Source organism: Myotis yumanensis, unplaced genomic scaffold, assembly GCF_028538775.1.
Source record: "Myotis yumanensis isolate MYYU_CA2020_CCGP unplaced genomic scaffold, mMyoYum1.0.hap1 SCAF_6, whole genome shotgun sequence".
Taxonomy (NCBI): Eukaryota; Metazoa; Chordata; class Mammalia; order Chiroptera; family Vespertilionidae; genus Myotis; species Myotis yumanensis.
In genome coordinates, this window is record NW_027223757.1 from 87,691,352 (window position 1) to 87,714,540 (window position 23,189).

At 43.1% G+C, this 23,189-nt stretch overlaps 1 protein-coding gene across 1 annotated transcript in view; it reads left to right on the forward strand.

The window, feature by feature from the left end:
• Window positions 1-23,189, forward strand: part of KIF6 (kinesin family member 6) — a 404,956-nt gene that overhangs the window by 72,590 nt on the left and 309,177 nt on the right. The window contains exon 4 of the mRNA XM_070419405.1: window positions 18,994-19,141. Within this exon, the coding sequence (XP_070275506.1) occupies window positions 18,994-19,141 (148 nt within the window). The remainder of the gene's footprint in view (window positions 1-18,993; window positions 19,142-23,189) is intronic.

Here is a 23,189-nt window from a genome sequence, read left to right on the forward strand (position 1 = left end):
TCTCTCCACGAGGCACATTTACAAAGGTGCTTTTTTGTTATAGATTAATGTATAAATCAAAACATATAGGCATAACATACATGCACATGCTCATATGCCTGGAGATACTTCTCTTGCTAATTATTTTGTTTTACCTTGTAAACGCACATAGCACACGGTGCCGGCCTTCTAATGTACTGTAATGGGTGCTTTAAAGATGTGGTTGAGCGGTTTACTGACAGAGAACCCAGTGTTACACTTTTAGGGAAAGTTATTTTCTACTTCCTTTTGTATTTCTAGAAAAGAAACACAAAGTGATACGTTCAGCCTTTATGCAAGACTGTGCCCAAGTGAATTTCTATAGACAATGGGTTTTTGCATCGTAGTGTATAAAACTTCTGTTGTTTCATTCGAGTTGCCTCCTTAGATGGTCATCTGAAAACGATTATGTGTTTAATGAATCTAAGTGTTTATTCTCAAGGGTCATGGAAAAATATCTGTCAGAAATGCTACAGTAAATGCACTTTTCATAATGTAAATAAGATAAAATGTTGCCCTCACATTTTAATACAGTATAGTGGACTTCAAACTGAAACAGATTTCAGAGCTGGATTGTGTTCAGAAGGGGTCATTTTCTCCTATTGAATTTTCATGCATTTCTGTTATGTTTCCAGATTCAAGCTGCTTATTATTAATAATCGGACAACATGGTTTCCTCAGGAACTTGGGAAATGATAAACAGCCTCATTCAGAGAGCACGTGGGCCCGACCAGGGGCATGAACTTGTGGCCATGAAGCTGGTTGGTGTGCTTAAGATCTCGAGGATCCTTTCGAGGGAGAGAGTTTGCCTCTTGCAAAGTTTGGTTTAAAGTAGTTGGGACAAGACTGTGAACACGTCCTGGGGATCACAGAGCTGGAGAGAGCCGCCAGGGTCCTCCTCTGAGCCCCGTGGCCAAGGAGGAGAATTTGCACATCATTCGAGACAGGCAGTTCTGACCCGGTTTTTGTGACACATCCAAGGGTGGGAGTCCTGATCGTGCCCACGTGGCCGTTTGAGAGGAAAGCCCCACATTCGTGTTTCCTGTCATGTGGAAAACTTAAGAAATGTGAGCAATGATTGGGAGAGATGTGCGTCTGGTTCTTGGGTGGTTGATGGTGTCAAGGTGTTGCTTATGACATTTCAAATCTGATTTTTCGATGTCCATAGCATTCTTATATTTAGTTTAGTTGAGTGTTGTTTATTTTTATATATTTTTTATTTTTATATATATTTTTATTGTTGATGGTTTTACAGATGTCCCCCATTTTCCCCTCCTTTACCCCCCTCCCCTACCCCCCTAAGGTCCCATCCCCCTGTTGCCTGTGTCCATGGGCTATGCATATGAGTGGTGTTTTAAAATCATTGTGTTATTCTCCTAGCGTTTATCTGAGTTACTCTATACCAGAGGTTTCAAAACTCAAAACTGCACGGAGGGCAGACAGCCTGTGTGAAGTAAGCTGATTAGGCCATGGGGAGAGGGTCCGGGCCTGGACTGGGAACACAGGTCCTAGGAGCCAGGGCTATCTGACTGAATTGAGGAAGGAGAGGAAGGGAAGACAGTGCTGGCCAAACAACACGCTCTGTGGCTGCACTTGGCCTGCGGGCCTCCGGTTTGTGATCCAACGACCAATGTGCTCACAGGTGCTTACAAAAAGCTTTGAATGTGATCCCTAGCGTATCAGTGACCACTTAATCCACATTTGCAATTTTATTTTTCTAACAAAAAGCATATTTTGGATGTGTAGGTATCCTTGCCTTGGATATTTCTTTCTAAAAACTGGCTGATGATTTCATTTAGGTTGGCGGAGGGTAGCCGTGCAGCCTACTTGATTTCCCTGTCAGCATTTACACTAGGCCCGTGGTTGGCAAACTGCGGCTCGCGAGCCACATGTGGCTCTTTGGCCCCTTGAGCGTGGCTCTTCCACAAAATACCACATGGGGGCACGCACGCACAGTGCGATTGAAACTTCGTGGCCCATGCGCAGAAGTCGCTATTTTGTGGAAGAGCCACACTCAAGGGGCCAAAGAGCCGCACGTGCCTTGTGAGCTGCGGTTTGCCGACCACTGCCCTGGGTCATAGCATCCAGGTGAAGCTGCGGAAGATCTTGGGATGGCGTTGCCAGATGTGCTTCTAGAAGGAATGATGTCCAAACCAGGGGAACTAAACTCAAATGATTTTAAACAGGACTGCATGTCGCACACCGGCGTACACAGCGGCCCGATTCACAGTGGCCCATGTGAATGGCTGGGTGCCATGCCGCTGGGGGGAGCAGCGGCCACACGGACTGACTGTGATGGGCACCCCATAACTGTGCAGTGACGCGCCCAGCCTCCCAGGGCAGGCGGGTTCCATGCACCTGGGAAGCAGATTCTAAGACCACAGGAGTGCTGGGGGTTGTGGCACCGTGGAGAGCAGATGTCCCACATGCAGGCATCCCATTCAGATGTGTTCAAACGTGCCTGGAGGCAAGACTCACTGCCAACTTGAGGCCTCTGGTCTATAGCAAGGTACACAAGTTGTTTTCCAGATTACTCGAGACACTCGAGGTTAGTGAGGCTCTGCTGGTTAACGATAACAGTCCTAACTGAAAGGAAAGAAAGGACTTCTTGGCTCACATAGCCGGGTCAGTTCAGAGAATGGAAGAGAGAACGGAAGAGAGAGCTGCGGAAATCAGGGTCTTTGCTACTCCAACTAGGGACCTACCGTGGCCCGGATTCCTTCTCCACCCACCTGGCCTCGTCCCTCCCTACTTCCTTGTGCAGAGGGCAGGGGACATGCCTCTGGCAGTCATGCTCCATGGACCCCAGCAAAAAGAGCCTTTTCCTTCTCAAAAGCTGTACGGGAGGGGCTATTTGCTCTTTAGTCATGTCAGCAACCTCGTGGAAGAGTGTTTTCCTTACAGACGGGCAGGGATTGCGGACCGTGATGGGATAAGGTTGTGATTGGCCAGGCCTGACTCACATGCCCCATACACCTGCCTGTTCCTCATGAGCTTGAAGAATGGTGTATGTGGGGGCTGGGGGGTGAGTAGGGAGCAGGGGTTATTACCAGAAGGAGAAGGACTAAGGAAATTTGCTGGGCAGGAAAATATAGCTCTCCAAGTCTACTGCCCTCTCAAGTTCCCTGAAAGATAGGTCCTCCATGTTCTTCCCTCCCTCTTCTTTTACAGCAACGGGGATGCCCCAGGACCAAAATTTGCTGGGAGTTTTATAACTTGCTCATTTGGCTTAACAGATGGGAAGGTTAATTGTATATATGGAAAAACTGAATTGTGTCATGTTAATTAGGACTTGCTATTGGTTCACATTTCTCTGAAAAATTTAGGCCGCTGCATTACACACTCAGAAATATCTTGAAAGTGAAACAATGAAGAGGCTACTTACCATATTCTTTTTTTTTTTTTTTTTTTTACTTACCATATTCTTTATAAAAGCCAGAGCTGCCCGAGGCTGCTTCTGAGGGACTTTATTCTAAGGAAGAGGGCAGCAGTGGGCAGGCATGAACTGTTCTGAGAATCAAAAACAGACAAAAAGAAGTGAATTTCAGTTACTTGGGCTTTTAAAACTGTGAAAAGCAAGATGGAGTCACAAAGTAACCATGTATTTAAAATACAGGGCTGTTCTAGCCGATGTGGCTCAGTGGGTTGGAGTGTTGTCCCATACGCTGCCAAAAGGTCATCGGTTCAGTTCCCGGTCAGGGCACATACCTTGATTGCAGGTTCTATTCCCAGCCCAGTCAGGTCGCATGCGGGAGGCAACCCATCAATGTTTCTCTCTCACATCAATGTTTCTCTCCTCTCTCTCTTCCTTCCACTTACTCTAAAATCAATGGGAAAATATCCTCAGGTGAGGATTTAAAAAAATGGTAGTAATAAAATAAAATGCAGGCCTTAATTTTGATCATTCTGTTCCAGATTCATCTGTTGACAGTAAGCAATGATTTTTCGTGAAGTGAAACATATATATATATACATATATATATATATATATATATATTTATTTTTTATTTTTTTTTTCTATTAACTTATATATTCTGCTCTTAGTACTAATTGTTTGGTTTGTGTTTTCTGAGTGAACTATTTGTTTTGTTTCAATACACAGTCTCTAAAAATATAAATACTATGTATTTTCCTGGGATTCTTAATTTTTGTAAGTAAGTGTTTTAAGGTACCACTTCAACCTGTCCCCCTCTCCTCAAAAATGAAGGCAGTCCCACGGGGATTCTCTGATTCCGTCCTGCTCAGGAATGAAGCAAGTGTTTAAGCACAGTGAGGACACCTGCCTTTTAGAAATATCTTAGGAGGGATATCTGTTGGACAGAAAGTAGTTAGAAGATTTCTAATGACACCAATTATAAAATTCCTGGTTCTATTACTTTGTTGTTTGTTTTCAATTGTGCTGTGTCCTCAAATTTGAGGGACTATATGATATCATTTGTCTGGTTTGGTGAGCTAAATTATCACAATAATAACTTTTGTTGGTTGCTGTGATTTACAATTGTATAAGGAGATTCTTAAAGCCTTCTTATCTAGGTAAACAAACAGAAGTCTCACTTTATGCCCATACTTCCAAACAGTCTCCTCCTATTCGGGGTCTAGTTAAACAAAAAGTCATAAAAGTAAAAATCTAAACCTGAACGGTCTGTATTTTTTTGAACATGTAAATGCGATATGTGTGGAGTAATACTTCAGTTTATAATCTCCAAGAGGGTGAAAGCTTTATTTTTGCTTTATTCATGAGAATATTAAAAAATAAGAAATGACAAAATATCTTAGCTTTATAATTTAAATTTATAGGGAAAATGCATTTTGCAAAAGGAAGGAGAGGAATTCTACACTGGAGATTTCACCTGATCATCAAGCTTTGCGTTTATGGAGCACTGATTTATTTACATATCAGAACTGTTTCTACCTGTGATGAGTTAGGCAGTCACCTGCATTTTTTATTTTGATAGAAGTTCAGAAATATTTCTCACCCAAAATGTCTATTGGGTTCTTTATTGCTGAAGTTTATCATTAGTTTTCATATCTTTTTTTAAAATTTATTATTTCATCTTTCCATCTTTTTAAAATACTGCTGTTAAAACGCATCTAGTTATATGTGGAATCTAAAAAAACAAAATAAACGAACAAAAGAAACAGAAAGAGATGCGTAGAAACTGAGAACAAAGTGATGGTTGCCAGAAAAGAGGGGGTTTGGGGACTTGGTGAAAGAGGTGAAGGGATTTAGAAGTACTTACAAAATAGTCACAGGGATGTAAAGTACAGCATAGGGAATATAGTCAATAATATTGTAACAACTGTGTATGATGCCAGGCGGGTACTGGAAATATTAGGGGGAAAACTTTGTAAAGTATATATGATTGTCTAACTACTATGCTCTACACTTGAAACTAATATAATATTGAATATCGACTATAATTAAAATATTAAAAAAATTATAAAATAAAAATAAAACATCTCATTTAGAATCTACACTAATAAAAGACAAACATGCAAATTGACCATACCTTTGCTATGCCTTAAGCCACGCCCACCAGCCAATCAGAGCGACTATATGCAAATTAACCCAACCAAGATGGTGGCCAGCAGCCACGGAGCTGGAGCAAGCAGGAGGCTTGCTTGCCCCAATGATGGAGGAAGCTCTGAGCTCCACTCAAAGCAACAAAGTTTCGATTATAGAAGGTAAATAAACCCCAGATACCTGCTTTCAGCTGACTGTGGCCACGGAGCTGGAGTGAGCAGGAGGCTTCCCTCCCGCCTGCCCGGGCCGGCTCTGAGCTCCTCTCAAGGCTACAAAGTTTCAATTATAGAAGGTAAATAAATCCCAGAATAAAAAAATAGAAAAAAACGGAGAGACTGGGAGCTTTCATGGCTGGAGGGGCTTGGCCAGCCTGAAAACGGCCCTCAGCCGCTCACCCAGGTTGGCCACTCACCCCAGTAGGGACCCCCCACCCTAAAGGGGGTGTGGCCAGCCTGAAAACACCCATCAGCCCCTCACCCAGTCTGGCCAGGCACCCCAGTGGGGACCCCACCCTGAAGGGGGTGTGACCAGCTGCAAACAGCCATCAGCCCCTCACCCAGGCTGACCAGGCACCCCAGCGGGACCCCGACCCTGATCCGGGACACCCTTCAGGGCAAACCAGCTGGTCCCCACCCATGCACCAGGCCTCTATCTTATATAATAAAAGGGTAATATGCAAATTGACCCTAACAGCAGAAAGACTGGGAATGACTGGTCACTATGACACATACTGACCACCAGGGGCAGATGCTCAATGCAGGAGCTGTCCCCTGGTGGTCATTGTACTCCCACAGGGGGAGCTCTGCTCAGCCACAAGCCAGGCTGATGGCTGCCAGCACAGTAGTGGTGGCGGGAGCCTCTCTCGCCTCCTCAGCAGCACTAAGGATGTCTGACTACAGCTTAGGTCTGCTCCCTGCTGGTAAGTGGACATCCCCCGAGGGCTTCCAGAGGGATGTCTGACTGCCAGCTTGGGCCCAATCCCCCAGGGAGCAGGCCTAAGCCAGCAGGTGGACATCCTCCGAGACTGCAAGAGGGCATAGGCTGGGCTGGGGGACCCCCCTGAGTGCACAAATTTTTGTGCACCGGGCCTCTAGTTTATAATAATAGTAAAGAAGAATCTATTTTAACAGCTTCACTGAGATACTATTTATATGCCAAAATTTTACTTTAAAATATACAGTTTAGTCGTTTTTAGTATGAATGTGCAACCTTCAATCAGGATTATCAAATTTTAGAACATTTTCATCACCCTGTTCCATATCCATAAACAATCCTCCCCATTTCTCCTGACTCTCAGCCACTGGCGCTGCTCTTCTCCTGTCTGTCTCTCTGAATTTGCTTATCCTTGCATTTCATACAAACGAAATCATACAACGTGACCTTCTGTGACTATCTTACTTAACACAATGTATTCAAAGTTTATTATATTGGTAACATGTATTGGGACTTTATACTTTTATGGCCAAATACTATCTCACGGTATGGGTATGGCACATGTTTATCCACTTATCAGCCGATGGACATTGTTGTTGTCTTCATTTTTTTGCCATTATGAATAATGCTTCTATGAACATTCATTATAAATTTTTGTGTGGGCACATGCTTTCCATTCTGCTGGAGGGACATATACCTGGGATTGGAATTGCTGGGTCAGATGGTGACTCTATGTTTAAATTTGAGACATCACAAAACCGTTTGTCATAGCGGCTGCACCATTTTTTACATCACCTCCAACACTGAGTAATCACAGCTGACCTATCTTGAAGTTCACTGATTTATTCTTATTGAAACATTTTTTTCTTTAGCAACTCACATTTGTTGTAGTGAATTTTTATTTTGGTTATTTTACTTTTCAACTCCAGAATTTCTGTTTGGTTCTTTGAAATACTTTCTATTTTTGTTAATATTTTCTTTAATGTGAGACATTATTTTCATTCTTTCCTTTAGTTCTTTCGTCATGCATTGCTTTTGTCCTTTGAACAGATTGATAATAGCTCATTTAAACTCTTTATATAGGAAGCCAAGATCTGGGTTTCCTCAAGAACTGTTTCTATTAAATGCTTTCTTTCCTAGGTGTGGGAAATGCTTTCCTGTTTCTTTCTGTCTCATAACTTATTGTTGAAAAACTGAGCATTTTAAGTAATATAAGGTGACAGCTTTGGAAATTAGATTCACACCTTTTCCAGGGATTGTTTTTATTTGTTATTGTTGCTGCTGCTGCTGCTGTTTTGTGAAGTGAATTTTCTGGATGAATTCTGTGTGCAGCCTCTGAAATCTGTGTTCAGGTAGCTCAGTGGTCAGCTAATGACTGAACATTGATTTCCTTAAATGCACCTGGAGCTTATAACTCTGCCTTAGCCTTCACTTCCTGCTTCTGCAGTTTCAAGGTCAGCTAGAGGTGACATATAAAAACCTTCTGAGGTCTTTCCTGGCCATGCAGAACACCTGTGCATGTATGTGGCCTTCTACCATTCCAGGAATAGTTCATAACTTTTCAAAGCCTCTTACAAACATTGTGTTTCACAGACTTTTATTGTTATACTAGAGGCCCGATGCACAAAATTTGTGCAAGGGGCTTGGCCCCAGTTGCCGCAGAGGCCGCCTCTGCCTCGGCCCTCACCGCTGCGGCTTCATCCGGAAGGTCGTCCGGAAGAATGTCCGGTCCAATTAGCATATTATGCTTTTATTATTATAAATTTATTCACCTATTTGTTTGCTTTGCTGATATTGCAGCCTAAGGCAACTGTGATATTAAACACTTGTTATGATCTTTTTCAAAAACACCATGGAGATAAAACTGTTTATAGTGAACTCTGACTCAGGACAAACAGTGACAAATGCTGTGAGTGAGACTTTTCCTGGGAGCTGCCAGGCTGATCAGAGAAGTGCAATTCTTTGGGCTTTTGGGGAACCTCCAAACATATACCCCCCCATAGTTGCTAGCCTCTGTGGTTGCAAAGATGTTGTTTTTCAAGGCTGCCACAGAGCTGGGGAGAAGGCAATGGGAATGGTCAAGTTAAAACACCATAAATCTTACTGTTCTTAATGAGATTCGGCCATTTTTCTTAAGTGAGTACTGTTTAGTTTCCTGTGAACCTTTAGATAACTTCCAGGGTTCTTAAAAAATTGATTTTGACAGTTTTTCCTCTGTTATCATTGTTCTGTGGGGGATGGGTTTTCATTTCTTTTCAAGAGAGAGGGAAGGAGGGAGGGAGGCAGGGAGGGAGAAAGAGTGGGGAGGGGAGACACACACACACACACAGAGTTTTATTGTTCCGCTTATTTCTTCATTCATTAGTTGATTTTTGTATGTTCCCTGACTGGGGATCAATCCTGCCACCTTGGTGTATCAGGATAATGCTCCAACCAATTGAGCTACTTGGCCAGGGCCATGGATTTACAAAGATACTTAATCCACCACTTTTCCTTATTTTAAATTAGTATCTCCCCTTAGGAAGATGAGACTAGAAACATATGAAATTGCCCAGTGCCTAATGGAGAGGGCACACAAGATTGAGTTGGGATAAATGGCTCTAGAGAATAGAAACAGGAGACAAATTTTGCCCATTTACATTAATTATTTATTATATTACAGTAATAAACAGCCATAGAGTGAGTATGTTGTTCTGTCGGTGTTCTATAGATCCTTTTTATTTTACACAGCCCCGTCAATTTTTACCATCTAGTTTTCTATCCCATAGCAGGTGTAGGGAAAAGGAGCACATCTCAGGGGCAGGTATACTAGGACAACTGACAGTGAGACAGATTTATCTATAAAAAGTAGTCAGCAGGTGACAGTGTAGCACACTGTAGCACTCACTTTTCATAGGCTTAGCTAAAGAAGTCAAAATGAAATGCTCATTTGTTCTCTGTATTCTTTGCTTTTTAAGACACAGAATGCCCAAATATTTTCAAAAGTTCTCTATGAAAAATGTTTAAGGTTTGAACTTAACATTATAGGCTTCATTTACCTACAGCAGTTATGGCCAAGAAATATCACATATCCGAATGATATTGCTAATGGGACATTGCTATATCATGGGCAATAAATTATGTTGAGCAGAAAGATTCTATAATTATTCATCTAAATTCACCATAGTAGTTCCAGCTCCAAGAGTATTCACATGGAGAAAAATTATTAAGTCTCTTAAATGTGTGGAAAGTTGAACCACATAGGAGTAATGCCTCTGGTCACTTCTTTTACTAACTTCTTTAAGTTTCTGAAAAGAGTTCTTCAAGTTGAAGTGAAAGGACACTAATTAGTAACATAAAAATATATGAAAATATAAAAATGCTGGGAAAGGTAATTATATAGTCAAATTCAGAATACTCTAATACTGTGATATGGTGATGCATTAATCACTTAATTCTAATATAAAGGTCAAAGGAAAAAATATTAAAAACTATAGCTACAATAATTTATTAATGAATACACAATATAAAAAGAGGTAAATTGTGACATCAAAACATAAAACATTGGGATAAACAGTAAAGGTAGAGTTTTGGTATGTGATCAAAGTTATTATCAGCTTAATATATACTGTTATAGCTATAAGACATTTTACATAGGCCTGTGGTAAACACAAAACAAAACCAATAAAAGAAACATAAAAGACAAAGAAAAGAGGATCAAAACATACTTTAGGAAAAATCATCAATTCACAAAGCAAGCAAGCAAAAGAAGAACTAAGGAACAAAGAAACTGAACAACAAGAAAACAATGAATAAGATGGCATTAATAAATCCTTACCTATCAATAGTTACTTTACATGTAAATGGGTTAAATTCTCCAATCAAAATTCAAAGAGTGACTGAATGAATTAGAAGACAAGAGCCAGGTATATGCTACCTATAAATAACTCACTGCAGATTTAAGGACACACATAGACAGAAAGTGAAGGGATGGAAAAAAGTATTTCATGCAAAAAGAAACCAAAAAAAAAGCAAGAGTAGCAATCCTTATATCATACAAAGTAGACTTTAAGCCAAAAACTGGAACAAGGAGACAAAGAAAGTCATCTACACTAATAAAAGAGAAACATGCAAATTGGTGTCACTCTGCTACACCCACCAGCCAATCAGGATGAGTATGCAAATTAACCCAACAAAGATGGCGGTTAATTTGCATATGCAGGTTCGGAGCGGAGACTGAAGACAACTGAAGACTGAAGAGGCTTGGCTTCTCTGCTGTGGCCAGAGTGGAGAAGCCAAGTCTCACTGCTGCAGCCCGAGTGGAGAAGCCAAGCCTTGCTTGGCTCGAGGCTTGGCTTCTCTACTGTGACTGGACCAAAGGCCTGGGTCCCGGGTGCCAGAGGAAAACCGGTGCCGGCAGCCAGGGGAAGGAAGGCCTATTGCGCGAATCTTCATGCAACGGGCCTCTAGTTATATAATAATAAAAAGTCAATTCATCATGTGGATATAACAATTATAAATACATATTCATCTAAAAGGCAGCACCTAAATTTATTAAGTAGATACTAACAGATATATAGGGAGAATGAATGAAAAAATATTATTATAATAGTGGAATTCAATACTCCCCTTTCAACATTGGATAATTCATCCACACAGAAAATCAATAAGAAAACATTGGGTGTTAACTGCACCTTAGAAAAATGCACTTAACCTATAAATACAGAACATTCCACCTATCATCAGCAGCATACACATTCTTCTCCAGCAGAAATGGAACATTCTCTAGGATAAATCATCTTTAGATCACACAAAAAACCTTAGCAAATCTAATACAATTAAAGTTATGCTAAGTATTTTTTATGACCACAATGGTATGAACTAAAAATCAATAATAGGAGGAATACTGGAAAATCCACAAATGTGTTGAAATTAAACAACATACTCTTAAACAACCAATAGGTCAAGAAAGTCAAAAGGTATATAAAAAATACTTTTAAAGAAAAATGGGAACACTCCATACTAAAACTTATGAAAGGCAACAAAAGCAGTTCTAAGATGGAAGTTTATAGCTCTAAGTGCCTACATTAAGAAAAATGAAGCTCACAGGTAACCTAAATATATACCTCATGAACTAGATAAATGAGGACTAAGCTCAAAGTTGGCAGAAGAAAAAAAATAACAAAGACCAGAATAGAAATAAACAAAATAGTGACTAGAAAACCTATTAAAAAATCAATGAAGCTAAGAGCTTGCTTTTTTGAAAAGTTCAGCAAAATTGAAAAATTTTCAGCTAGACTACGTAGAAAGAAGACCCAAATAAATGAAATCAGAACTAAAAGAGGAAACATTATAATTGACACAACAGGAATACAAAATATTATAAGAGACTACCATGAACATTATATGCCAAAAACTTTGGATAATCTAGAATAAATGGATAAATTCCTAGAAACATGCAACCTTCCAAGACTAAATTGTGAATAAATATTTGAACAGAACAATAGCAAGTAAGGAGATTAAATCAGTAATCAAAAACCTCCCAACAAAGAAAAGCCTAAAACCAGATGGTTTTAACTGATAAATTCTACCAAACATTTCTAAAATAATGCTAATTACTCTCAAACTCTTCTAAAAAAATTGAAGATGAGGGAACATTTCCAAACTCATTTTATGAGGCCAGTATTACCCTTTTAACAAGCCAGACACTACAAAAAAAGAAAAATAGAAAACTACAGACCAATTTCTCTGAAAATAGATAAAAAAAATTCTCAACAAAATACTAGCAAACTGAATTCAATAGCACATTAAAAGTATCATACACCATGATCAAGTGGGATTCATCCTTGGAATGCAAGGATGGTTCAACATGCACAAAGCAATAAATGTGATACACCACATTAATAGAACAGAAGATAAAAACCAATGACCATTTTAGTAGGTACAGAAAATTTTTAAAAAATCAACATTTTTATGTAATAAAAACGCTCAACAAATTGGGTATAAAAGGAATATACCCCAATATAATAAAGGCCATATATGACAGACCTATAGCTAACATTATGCTAGATGGTGAAATGTTATAAATCTTTCCCACTGAAATCAGGAACAAGACCAGGGTACCCTCTCACCATTCCTATTTAACATGGTACTTGAAATTCTTGTCAGAACAGTTAGGCAAGAAATAAAAATAAGAGGCATCCAATTGTTGTCTAAGAAGTAAAATTGTCTCTGTTTGCAGATTATACAATCTTAGATGTGAAAAATGCCAGAGACTCCACCAAAAAACTCTTAGAACTAATCAACCAATTCAGGAAAGTTTCAAGATCCAAAATTAGCATACAAAATCAGCTGTGTTTCTATACAGTAACAATAAAGTATTTGAAGAAGAAATTTTTTAAAATCCAATTACAACAGCATCAAAAGCAATTAAATACTTAGGAATAAATTTAAACAAGGCAGTGAAAAATTACAAAACTTTGATGAAAGAAATTGAAGAAGACACAAATAAATTGAAAGCTATCCCATGTTTGTGGATTGGAAGAATATTGTTAAAATGTCCATACTACCCAAAGCTACCTATAGATTTAATGGCAGTTTTCACAGAAATAGAAAAAAAATCCTAAAATTCATATGGAACCACAAAAGACCCTGAACAACTAAAGCAATCTTGAGAAAGAAGAACCAGGCTAGAGGCATCACACTTCCTGATTTCAAACTATATTACACACTTATGGTAATCAAAATTATTTGGTACTGGTACAGAAAACAGACACATAGACTAATGGAACAGAATCAAGAGCTCAGAAATAAGCCCATACATATATAGTCAACTAATATTTGACAAGTTAGCCAAGAATACTACAAGGAGAAAGGATGGATAGTCTCTTTGATAAATGGTGCTGGGAAAAACTGGATATTCAAATGCAAAAGAATGAAATTGGACTCCTGTCTTACACCACTCACTATAATTAACTCAAAATAGATTAAAGACAAAAGACCCCAAACTAAAATTTCTAAAAGAAAACATAGGGTTTTTTCGGACGTGGCGCGCGACTTGGGCTCAGTCCAGTTCAGGATGCTGACAAACTTCAGGGCTGGTGCTGCTGGAGAGAGAGAATTGTGCCGGAAAGAAGCTTTTCAAGTAGATAAGGTGTATCTGAACAGGTGATGGTTGATATATGCAAAACAGAGGCTTTTGCTTTCTTTGTCCCTTTCACGCTAACACAGCGGTTCTCAACCTGTGGGTCGCGACCCCTTTGGCAGTGGAACGACCCTTTCACAGGGGTTGCCTAAGACCATCCTGCATATCAGATATTTACATTACGATTCATAACAGTAGCAACATTACAGTTATGAAGCAGCAATGAAAACAATTTTATGGTTGGGTCACAACATGAGGAACTGTATTTAAAAGGCCAGAAGGTTGAGAACCACTGCGCTAACAGCTGGGGTGAGTTGTGGGGGGTGGGGGGGGGGGCAGATTTCTGTTAGAGCATATATCTGCCCCATAGAGAATTCCCATAGAATTCAATTTCATTATTTCAGCTTTTGTTTCACGACCCCAGCCTCCTGCCTGACAGAGTAACCAGACTGTGTATTCTGTACTTATCTTAAGGCTGTTTTGTCCACTGTGCTTCGATTTACAAAGTTATTTTAAAATCCTATTCTTTTGACTGTTGTAAAGATTATTTGTTACCAAGTATCCTTTTAAAATCCTGGTTTTATATGCTTACAGATTTTTCTAAAATGCTGTATGTAGAACACTTTAATGATTAAATGCGACCCTTTTGATAAAAACAGATCAATGGATTCCTAGGGGTGGGGAGGGGCATGGGCGATTTGAGGAGGTGTTTGACATCTTGATTACAGTGGTTATTATGCACTGGTCCAATCTAGGATGAGTTTTACTAAATGTAAATTGTTTCAATAAATGTGACTATGAAAACTTAAAAAAAAAAAAAAGAAAACATAGGGACATGGCATTAGCTTGTTTTTTTAATTATGTATTGAGTTGGGGAGTACGGTTTAGTGGTTAGACAATCATATGCTTTACATCGCGTTCACCATGATGTTTCCAGTTCCCAACTGACACCATACCTAGTTATCACAATATTATTAACCGTATTTCCTATGCTTTACTCACTTCCCTAGATATTTTGTAACTTCCAGTTTGTGCCTCTTAGTCCTTTCACCTCCTTCACCTAGTGCCCCAACATTTTCTCCCCTCTGGCAACCACCAGTTCTCTATTTCTATGAATCTGTTTCCAGTTTGTTTATTCCTTTATGTTGTTCTTTATATTTCACACATAAGTGAAATCATATGGTATTTGTCTTTTTCTGACTTATTTCACTGAGCATAATACCCTCTAGGTCCATCCCATGCTGTTGCAAATGGTAAGATTTCATTCTTCTTTATGGTCGAGTAATATTCCATTGTATATATGTGCCACAACTTTTTTATCCCCTCGTGTATTGATGGGCACTTGGGTTACTTCTATAGTTATTGTAAATAATGCTGCAATAACCATAGGGATATGGATATATATAATATGTAATATGTAATATGTAATATCTACACTAATAAAAGAGAAACATGGTAATTAGCGTATAACCGCTACCCTTTTCATTGGCTAATCAGTGAGTATATGCAAATTAACTGCCAGCCAAGTTGGCGGTTAACCGCCAACAAAGATGGCGGCTAATTTGCATATTGAAGGCAGGGTAGTACAGCTAAGCCACCATCCAGGCCCCCGTTTGCCATGGGGTCTTCTGGGGGCTGGGGCCAAGGCAAGCGGTGCTGATCACTGCACCGGAGCCCTCCCCCGTCCACCAGAGACACAGGGCCCACCCCCGTGTGCGATCTGGGTCGGGTGGGGGCTGGGTCCAAGGCAAGCAGGTGCCGATTGCTTAGCCCGCCTACCAGAGACAGGAGCCCACTCCCGTGTGCCATCCGCGGGCGGGGGCTGGGGCCAAGGCAAGTGGTGCCAATCGCTTAGACCGCCTACCAGAGACAAGACACAACACGGGGCCGGCGGGGGCTGGGGAGACGGCAAGCCATGCTGATCACCTCGCCTGAGCCCTGCCTGCTCACTGCAGACATGTCCCAATGCGATCCGGCAGGGCGGGCGGGAGCTGGGGCAATGCAGTCTGTGCAGATGCCTCTCCGAACCCTCGCCTGCCCACTGGAGACACGTGCCAATGCGATCCGGGGGCGGGCGGGGGCTGGGGCAATGCAATTGGTGCAGATGCCTCGCTGGAGCCCTTGCTTGCCCACCCGAAACATCCCAATGCGATCTGGGGGCGGGCAGGGGCTGGGGCAAGGCAAGCCGTGCAGATCACCTTGCTGGAGCCCTCGCCTGCCCACAGGAGACATGTCCCAATGCGATCCGGGGTTGGGCGGGGGCTGGGGCAATGCAAGCGGTGCCCATTGCCTCGCTGGAGCCCTTGCCCGCCCACCGGAGACATGTGCCAATGCGATCCGGGGTCGGGCGGGGGCTGGGGCAATGCAAGCAGTGGCCATTGCCTCGCTTGAGCCGTTGCCCTCCCACCAGAGACACGTGCCAATGCGCGTGGGCTGGGGCGAAGGCAAGCGGTGCCCATTGCCTCGCTGGAGCCCTTGCCCGCCCACTGGTGGGTAAGCGAGGGCTCCTGCAGGCATCTGCACCGATTGCATTTGCCCCAGCCCCCGCCCGCCCCCGGATCGCATTGGGACATGTCTCAGGTGGGCGGGCAAGGGCTCCGGTGAGGCAATCTGCACTGATTGCATTTGCCCCAGCCCCCGCCCGACCCCGGATCGCATTGGCACATGTCTCAGGTGGGCAGGCGAGGGCTCCGGCGAGGCGATCTGCATCCCGCATCCCTCCCTGATTGACCACTGTGATTCCAAGCCAGTAAGGGCTGCCTTCAGGACAGTGCTCCACGCCCCTCACCCCCACCCCAGGCCCTAGAGCAGTGCTGGGCAGGGGCACCCAGGGGTTTGAGAATGCAGCACGAGACATGTCCCAATGCGATCAGGGGGCGGGTGGGGGCTGGGGCGAATGCAAGCGGTGCAGATTGCCTTGCCGGAGCCCTCACCTGCCCACCGGAGACATGGGGCCCACTGAGAGAGAGAGAGAGAGAGAGAGAGAGAGAGAGGCGGAATTTTGCATCCCTCATCCCTCCCTGATTGACCAGCACAAGGGGCTGGCACAACGTGGTCTGCCTTCAGGACAGTGGATGGCGGCCCAGTGGAGAGCGGTTTCTCCATGCATGGTGCCCAGGGATGGCTGTGAGCTGCTGCAACCCCGCCCCACGCTTCAGGGTAGGGGAGAAGGCTCTCAGCCACCAGCACCCTAGGCTGTACCTCCTGTGCCTCAGCCTGCCAGGTTGACAGGATCCAGAGCAGCTGAGCTGCTCCCTTCCCCCAGTGGTAGAACAGGGAGGAGAGCGCTGGGTGCAGGGAGGGGACCTCAACTGGGATCCTCCTGGTGTGGGGAAGGAGCCCGGCCTGGGCCCAGTGGGGAGCTTAGGAAGTCTGGCTAAGCAGGCGCTGGTTCATACCAACTCTTACTCTGCCATCTTCCTCCAGCTCTTCAAGCTAGCCCCCCTGCCCCACCTGTCCAGGGCAATGGGCTCTGGATGACCCCCCTGAGCTAAGACTGTGGACCCAGAGACCTCAAGGAAGAGTGCAGGGGCCGGTGCAGAAGTACCAGGGCAAAGTTGCTTTGGTGTCTCGGTGAAGTTTGCAACTGACCCATGGTGGAAGCCCCAGAGGGGAAAGGCCAGGAGGCATGAATTGCCAGCACTTTAGCCACTTGAAAACAGCTCCACTTGGAATGTGAGGCAGTTGTATGTTCAGCTGAGAAGTGAGAGGGCTGAACTCCACCATCGCTGGGCTCCTGTCAGTCCGAGGCCCAAGTGTCCACCACGACAAGGAAAGAACAGAGCAAGGGGCCTGACAGAAGGGAGGACAATTGAAGAAAACCATGTCTAGACTTTCCCCAGCCCTCTCCTTCTTTCTGCTGCCTACAAGAGCCCCAGGCCCAGCCACAGTTCTGTCTCCACCTTTTAGTCCCCTATTCTCTAACCACAGAGGAAAGAAATAAGGAAGGAGTCTGTGCTGCCTTCAGAAAGTATCTATATACCTGATCGGTCAGTTGCCTTCCACAGAGGGAGGCCAGACTGTGGCTTAGGCCCACTCCCCACAGGGACATCAGTAGGACATCCTATGAGGGCTCCCAGACTGTTAGAGGGGGCAGGATGGGCTGAGGGATGCCCACCGTGTGCACAAATTTTTGTGCACCGGGCCACTAGTGTAATATATATAAAACATATATGTGTGTATATGTATATATGTGTATATATACTGGTATACATATATATACGTGTGTGTGTATATATATATATATATATATATATATATATATATATTCATCCATCCTCAGGCAAGGGAAACAAATAAAAGAGAAAAAAAAAATAAATGAGATTACATCAAACTAAAAAGTTTTTGCACAGCAAAGGAAACCATCCCAAAATAAAAAAGAACCTACTAAATGGTAAAACATATTCTCTGATGACACATCTGATAAGGGGTTAATATCCAAAACTTATAAAGAACTCATACTACTCAACACTAAAAAAAAAATCCAATTTAAAAAATGGATAAAGGATCTGAATAGACACTTCTCCAAAGAGGACATACAGATGGTCCATAGACATATGAAAAGGTGCTCAATGTCACTAATCATTAGACAACTGCAAATTAAAACCACAATGAGACATCACCTCACACCTGTCAGAGTGGCTATCATCAATAAATCAACAAACAACAAGTGTTGGTGAGGATGTGGAGAAAAGGGAACACTAGGGCACTGTTGGTGGGAATGCAGATTAGTGCGGCCACTGTGGAAAATAGTATGGAGTTTTCTCAAAAGATTAAAAAGGGACCTGCCTTGTGACCCAGTGATTACACTTCTGGAGATTTATCCAAAGATACCCCAAACACTAATTCAACATTAGTCTTGACATTGATTTCACATCAAATCATCACATTGCACACCTTAAACTTGCATATGTTGTATGGCAATTATATCTTATTAAGGCTGAAAAGAATAAGACAGTAAGTAAAAACCAAGGACATTTTAATAAAGTTTGTATAATGTATCAATATTGATTCATTAGTTGTGATAAATGACAATAGGGGAACATTGGGAAAAGTGGGTATGAGGTGTATGTGAACTCTTTGTACTATCTTTGCAACTTTTCTGTAAATATAAAACCACCCTAAAATTTAAAAATATAATTTTTTAACAAAGAAAATATTTAAGATGCCTGGCCCCATTTTTGTTGTGGATCTTTTCTGAGAGAAAAAGATCATTATGCTGATGTTCTTGGGTCAAAAAGTAAATCTGTCTAGATACGCACATCTACGAGTACAAACATCCCTATCGATGTCTTCAATAGTGGTGAATCCGGTGGCTGCTTTTATAATATGAGCCATTTAATACAAATGCAATTAGCCTATTTTGATGTTAACAGTGTGTCATTTCTTCTTGTAGTGTCCTGGCCGGTTACAATGGCACCATCTTTGCGTACGGGCAAACAGGCAGCGGTAAGACCTTCACCATCACGGGTGGGGCAGAGCGCTACAGCGACAGAGGCATTATCCCAAGGACACTGTCATACATTTTTGAGGAGTTGCAAAAGGTATAGAACTATAGGCTCATTTTGCGTTTGATATGAATTATTCAGCAGAAATTTATTGTGTGCAAAATAGTTATTTTGACATTTTATCATATTGTATCAAAATGAGAAAGTATTATTGTGGAATATTGCTGTCCTTTAGATTGAAGGGGAGTTTGGGGTTTTGCTGATGATGTGGAAATTGAGAAGGTGCCTCTCATTAAAGGGATGCTGTTCCAGCAAAGGCTCAGAGGGAGCTCCTCTGACACACACGTAGGTTAAAAGAACAGACAACACATTTTACAACTAATATTTCTTACTCTTCATTAAGAAACCGGAGAATGCCCTTTTGCCAAAACAGACCTTTGTTTTTAGCTGCTAAAGCACTGAATAGGACAATGTGATTGTTCCCTTATCACACTTTTAATAGAAGCCCACAGGAATTTACTGGAGTAAAAGTCCTATTGTAATTAGTCTATACTAATAAAAGGGTAATATACTAATTAGACCAGACATATTCCAGTCATCCTTCCAGATGTCCTTCCGGACAAAGCCACAGTAGCGGGGACTGAGGCAGAGGCAGTTATGGGCGGCCAGGCCAGCAGGGGAGCAGTTAGGGGGTGGCCAGGCTGGCAGGGGACCAGTTAGGGGGTGATCAGACCGGCAAGCAGAGGCAGTTAGGGGCGATCAGGCAGGCAGGCAGGCGAGTAGTTAGGAGCCAGCGGTCCTGGATTGCGAGAGGGTGCAGGCTGGGCTGAGGGACAACCCCCCACGCCCATGCATGAATTTTGTGCACCAGGCCTCTAGTATTTCTATAAAGACAAATTCCCTATCTATATTATACGCATCATTCATTGTGTGGCTTCGAGTGCCACTTGCTTTATAAGTATTTAATACAACATATAATACAACTAACAAAGTAGGTATCCTTATCCCCATTTTATATTTGGGAAAACTAAGTCTCAGATTAAATGTCTTTCTCTGGGTCCTTGTAGGTAGCTGGTTGGAGGTCCATGCCAGGAGTCTGTGTGCTTTCTGTCTCTGTGCATGCCACCCAGGCTGGATCTGCTGTGCTGGTTGTGTCTAAACACATTCTCTCCTGTGAGCCACTTCTCTGAGCTTCATCTCTGCCTCTGTGGGAGCAGGGAGTGAGTTGTACTAGAGCAGCTGTGGGCAAACTACGGCCCGTGGGCCGGATCCGGCCCGTTTGAAATGAATAAAACTAAAACTAAAGAAAAAAAAAAAAGACCATACCCTTTTATGTAATGATGTTTACTTTGAATTTATATTAGTTCACACAAACACTCCATCCATGCTTTTGTTCCGGCCCTCCGGTCCAGTTTAAGAACCCATTGTGGCCCTCGAGTCAAAAAGTTTGCCTACCCCTGTACTAGAGGATCTCCACAGTCCCTAGCAGTTCCAAGTGCTCAGTTGTCCTAATTCTGTATAACCAATGTCCAAACTAGGTCAGTGTAACAGTCATCACAACATTTCTCAACTGTATACTGTTTGCATTTCAAGTTGCAACAATGAGAAGAAATCGCTGAGATCTGCATAATTCTAATTTCCATCCATAAAGTAGCAATTACCCATTAGTTCAGCTCATCTCTCACTAGCTCACACATTCCAACTGCACATGCCAGAATATTAGGAACAGAAAGAGTTGAGTATAGCGTATATGTTGAATCCAAATCCCTTCTTTTCATTTACTCATTTATTTCTGACATGAGCTGCTTTGTTTTTCCCCAGATCTCAGAAACTGGGGATGTGCTTTGTCTTGGTGTTTATTGCTGTGGCCTAATGTGGAAGCCTGGTGTCTAGGTGAGGTCCTGGGAGTCGGGCAGGCCAGCCCGCTTCTACTTGCAGGCCGTGGACTTGGGCAGTTTCTTAAAGGTCCGGGATATGGGGTTTCTCTGAGAGCTGAGCTTACTTAAAGACATGTACTTAAAGACATCGCCCAGTTCTTGGCACGTAGTAGGTGCTCAATACGTAGTTGTTATTACTACAGCTGTCAATGTCCACATGCAGCAGGTCCTCGGATAACGCCCTCTCCTTCAGCAGGCACATTATGAGGCTGATAGATGCTGCAGGAACTTAACTCTGGTGTATGTCAGTTAGCCTCTGGTAAAACTGGTTTGGTTACATGTCATTTCTCTTAAAGCCACAGAACCTAGTGACAACATGGAGGACTTCTTGTGCTATATAGGCATATAGACAAAATATCCCTGACCAATTTCAAATAACCCTTTGAAACGCAGAACACATAAAGTCATTTCCCCTGATAAAGTTAAACAGAATAAACAAATCCTTTCCTAATAGAAAATATATTTGTCTCTTTGCAAATTTTGTCTATGGCTATCAAAATACACACACACACACACACACACACACACACAAATACAGTTCTGAAAGTCTACCTGTCTCCCCAGTACCTGCCATGTGTCAGGTGCATTGCTTTATGTGTTTGTCATTGACATTACTCTAGAACCCATTTCATCCTGAGTGACCCTGCGTTTGGAGAGCGGCCATCGGACCAATTTACAGCCATGACAACTCTGCAAATGGACAGTTTCCACGCTGGGGGAGCAGCATGTTCATTGTAATCTAACTGAGCTGCGGCAAAGCCAGGCAGAGGCAGCTGGAGTGCATCACAGAGAGTGTCCAAAAGTGCAGCCGCGACATGCAGCCAGGTGCTCGGCTGTCCCCACTCGTAGCCGTAGAGGCCCCGTGAGCTCTCTAGGGTTCTTGAATAAAACATTTGACGTATGCGGAGTATTTATTCTGAGATAAACTAAGAGCGAGTACATACCGGGCCCAAAAGTGCCTGTGAGTGTGGTAGGAGCACATTCTCAAGGATTTTAAAAGAAGAAAATTGAGTCCGTTATTATAGAAATCACTGCTCATTCTTTTAGAGTACTGTGAGGCTCAGACTTGTTTGGGGCAGAAGAGAAGGCTGTCTGCAGGCAACACGTGTGTTACATTACAATCCGGAGCACTGAGAGGGCCCTAAGGAAAGGCAGCTCCCACATCGCTCAGCAAATTCTACTCCAGTGAAAGCCCAGAAACTGCAGAAGCTGGAGGCCAACTGCATTATCCCTATCACCTCAGGCCGTGGGCCTGCTGTCTTCCTGACTTTTTCTCATTCCTTCTAATTTCTGGAAAGAGAGAGTTTCTCCAGTGTAAATGCACATACTGGTTAGCTGTTCTTTCTGCCTCTTTTCCTTTCTTTTTATATTCACACTAGAGGCCCGGTGCACAAAAATTTGTGCACTGGTGGGGGAGGGGGTGGGGGGGTGTCCCTCAGCTCCGCTTGTGCCCTCTCATAGTCTGGGACCCCTTGGGAGATAACCACCTGCTGGCTTAGGCTCGCTCCCCAGGTGGCAGATGGCAGGCCCGATCCCTCAGTGCCTGCCCCGCCTCCCAGGGTCGCGCACACGGCAGGGCCGATTTGAGGGTTGGGGTTGCTGCCCCAGGTCAGGTCTCACACGGGACACCCCGGGCAGGTCACACACAGGATGCCCGGATGGGCCAGCCGAATGCTGCTGCCCAGCCCGGCTGCCCCAGGTCAGGTCGCACATGGGTTGCCTGGATGGCGGCTGGGCAGGCTGGCTGATCGCTGATGCACCGCCCAGCCGCCCTGGGTCGGGTCGCACATGGACGCCTGCCCTCCCGGGTCACAGATAGCAGGCCTGGATGGCAGCAGGGCAGGCGGGATGGCGCTGTCCCGCCCTGCCTGCAGTATGCAAATTAGCCAATGGGAGGCGTTAGTGAAGGTACGATCAATTACCATGTTTGTCTGTTATTAGCTAGGACACTGAATTCTCCATATTCACATACTGAATTTTCCATTTGAAGGTTTTAGAAAGAATCAACATAATGACAACACCAACAATAACAGCAGTGACAGCTACAGTTTATTGGAGTCTATTGCAGGCCACACATTTAGGTTGTATTTTATATACAGAGCCCTCTTTTTCTCACAACAAATCTGCAAGATAAGGATGACTGTCCCCATTTTCCACTGAGGATAAGGGTATAAATGACAGAGCCCATATTTAAGCCTCATCTTTTG